The sequence below is a fragment of the Propithecus coquereli genome, unplaced genomic scaffold (genome assembly GCF_000956105.1).
Source record: "Propithecus coquereli isolate 6110/MARCELLA unplaced genomic scaffold, Pcoq_1.0 Scaffold122, whole genome shotgun sequence".
NCBI lineage: Eukaryota > Metazoa > Chordata > Mammalia > Primates > Indriidae > Propithecus > Propithecus coquereli.
This window is the reverse complement of record NW_012136303.1, coordinates 1,159,939-1,163,220: the sequence shown is the minus strand read 5'-3', so window position 1 is coordinate 1,163,220 and position 3,282 is coordinate 1,159,939. Positions and strand designations below refer to the sequence as shown.

General features: G+C 39.0%; 1 protein-coding gene across 1 annotated transcript in view; it reads right to left on the bottom strand.

The window, feature by feature from the left end:
* Positions 1 to 3,282, bottom strand: part of LOC105804918 (ubiquinol-cytochrome-c reductase complex assembly factor 1) — a 125,759-nt gene that overhangs the window by 70,303 nt on the left and 52,174 nt on the right. The window contains exon 7 of the mRNA XM_012637661.1: positions 1,888 to 1,996. Within this exon, the coding sequence (XP_012493115.1) occupies positions 1,888 to 1,996 (109 nt within the window). The remainder of the gene's footprint in view (positions 1 to 1,887; positions 1,997 to 3,282) is intronic.

The window sequence follows — 3,282 nt, the reverse complement described above, 5'->3', positions numbered from 1 at the left end:
GCTTGAGCCCAGGAGTTTGAGGTTGCTGTGAGCTAGGCTGACGCCACGGCATTCTAGTCCAGGCAATAGAGTGAGACTCTGTCTCAAAAAAAAAAAAGTAAAACATAGTTGAAGATTTCCCATTTAACTCCCACGTTGCATGGAAAGATCTCCAAAACATATTGTTGAGTGAAAAAAAAAAAGTTGCACATACGTACAAAAAGAATGACATCATTTGTAATAAAACACACACATACAAAACCAATACTACATATTTTCTACAGATAACACAGGTAAAAATTCTTAAAAGACATACACCAAATTGGAAACAGTGATTACTTCTTGGAAGGAGGTAAATGGCCAGGATTGAGACTGATGATTAAAGAGATTTCAACCTTAGCTAAAACATTTTTAATTTTAAAGACATATAGATATGTAAAATAAAAATATATCTCATACTTGTTAAGGGAAAAAAGCCAACATGCAGAACAGTGTGTACGGTATAAGCCCATTTGTGTTCTGTTAAAATAATACACATTTATAAATTTGTATTTGTATTAAAAACAACTAGAAGAGCCAAGTGCAGTGGCTCACGCCTATAATCCTAGCACTCTGAGAGGCCGAGGCACGAGGATTGCTTGAGATCAGGAGTTCGAGCCCAACCTGAGCAAAAGCAAGACCTCACCTCCACAAAAAATAGAAAAATTAGCCGGATGTGGTGGCACACACCTGTAGTCCCAGCTACTTGGGAGGCTGAGGCAAAATGATCCCTTGAGCCCAGGAGTATGAGGTTGCTGTGAGCTATGATGATGCCACTGCGCTCTAGCCAGGGTGACAGAACAAGACCCTGTCTGAAACAACAACAACAACAACAACTAGAAGGATACACATCAACTCTTAATAATGGTTATTTCTGGGGAGATGGACTGGAGAAAAGACACTTGTTTTTTACATTAAACACCTTTTATTGTTTGAATTTTATTGTATGAGCATGTATAACTTTTTTTTTTATGTCCCCTCACCGCCTCCTCAATCATGGAACTTTTATAATACATTTATAAACTTTGTTCACTTCTCATGCTACAGGGAGAACTTCACTCTGTGATGAAAATAACTGAAAATAACCCATTTCATGACCCAGTCTGATGGGTCTGCTTTGGATGCTCCCAAACTGGAAGGCAATGAAATGAGAAATAACAAGGAACTACAAGCTACTAAAACATAGTCTAGACACACAAAAGACATAATATATACAAAAGGAAGTTATTATTTATGTAACCAACTGTATTCTAGTATTTGGTTTCATTTTTCTATTGCTGTCATCACATTCCATGTGACACACACACACACACATATATACACAAACTGTATATATATTCTCCTTTCTCAGGTTAATTATTAAATACACTAATGTACATTTTCACTAGATATCTAGTCAAAGTCTTCCAAGTTGCTAGATCAAGGAGCCTGCTTTTTAATTCCTGAGAACAGTGCAGGCCCCATGCCAGGGTCCTTCCATCAGAACTAATCCATAGAAGGACTCATTCAAATACTGAATTGGTGTCAAAGGCACAGTATCCTCAAACTGGATTATAATTTGATACCCTCACTCACCAAATCCATCCCTCCTATCACCATGATTTGGGCTTTATATTCCTATCTCCATACACAGGATGTCCTCACACTGACAAATCAAAATAATGTGTACAAACACATAAAGTATCTGTGGCATGTCAGTCTCCATAGAGGTAGAAAAGATGACTGTAGCTCAGCTGCCACTTGACATTAGGCAGCATTTTACAGAAATCTAAAAGTAAGGACATTCTAGAATAGATAAAACCCCAAACTCAGGTGAGACAATCACTCACTGGAGTTGTCTGGGATGAGAATCTGATAGCACTCACTTACCCCCATGACTCTGCCACGCTGTTCAACGTCCTCCCACATAAAATGAACTATGATACGACACATGTATTTCCCACTCCGGCCTTCCTGCTTCATTCGGACTAGACACATCCTGGGTGGGAAGAAGACATAGAGAGAGTCACTGGCTGTTTGCATTTTCACATCACACATTTCCACTGAAGGTCTACTCATCTAAGAGTGACTTTAGCAAAGGGTACCAACCAAATTGAAAAACTGGAAGTGACCTTATTAAAAAAAAAAACTTTATTGATGCATAATATAGATACTATAAAGTATATAAGTGTTATGTGTACAGCTTGATGAATTTTTACATATTATATATACACCCATGTAAGTACTACCCAGATCAAGATACACATTATTTATAGTACTCTGGGAGGCCAAGGCAGGAGGATTACTTGAACTCCAGAGTTCAAGACCAGCCTGAGTAAGAGCAAGATCCCGTCTATATAAAAAATAGAAAAATCAACCAGGCACAGCGGCACACATCTGTAGTCCCAGCTACTCAGGAGGCTGAGGCAGGAGGATCGCTCGAGCCCAGGAGTTTGAGGTTGTAGTAAGCCATGATAATGCCACTGTACTCCAGCCTGGGCAACAGAGGGAGACTCCATCTCAAAAAAAAAAAAAAAAAATACACACACACACACACACACACACACACACACACACAATTATTTAGAGTACCTGAGAAGGCTCCCTGATACATGGAAGGGACCACCATTAATTGTTAGAAGATAAGCAAGTTTGAATCCTTCATTTTACTGATGAAAATAGGAGTCACAAAGGAAGAAAGTAATTTGCCCAACACCACAGAGTAGTCTATAAAGCTGGGTATAGAACTGTGCTGTCCAATACAGCAGCCACTGGCTACCTGTGGCTATTGAGTACTTTAAATGTGGCTAGTCCAAATTGAGATGTGATACAAGTTTAAGATTATAAAGATTTAGTTCAAGAAAAAGAATATAAAATATCTCATTCATTTTTTATATTGCTTTCATGTTGAAATAATATTTCAGATATATTGGGTTAAATAAAATCTATTATTAAAATTCATTTCATTTGTTTTTTGTTTTGTTTTGTTTTTTTGAGACAGAGTCTCACTCTCTTGCCTAGGCTAGAGTGCCGTGGCGTCAGCCTACCTCACAGCAACCTCAAACTCCTGGGCTCAAGCAATCCTGCTGCGTCAGCCTCCCAAGTAGCTGGGACTACAGGCACGCACAACCATGTCTGGCTAATTTTTTCTATTTTTAGTTGTTTGGCTAATTTCTTTCTATTTATAGTAGAGACGGGGGTCTCACTCTTGCTCAGGCTGGTCTCGAACTCCTGAGCTCAAGCAATCCTCCCGCCTCAGCCTCCCAGAGTGCTAGGATTACAGGC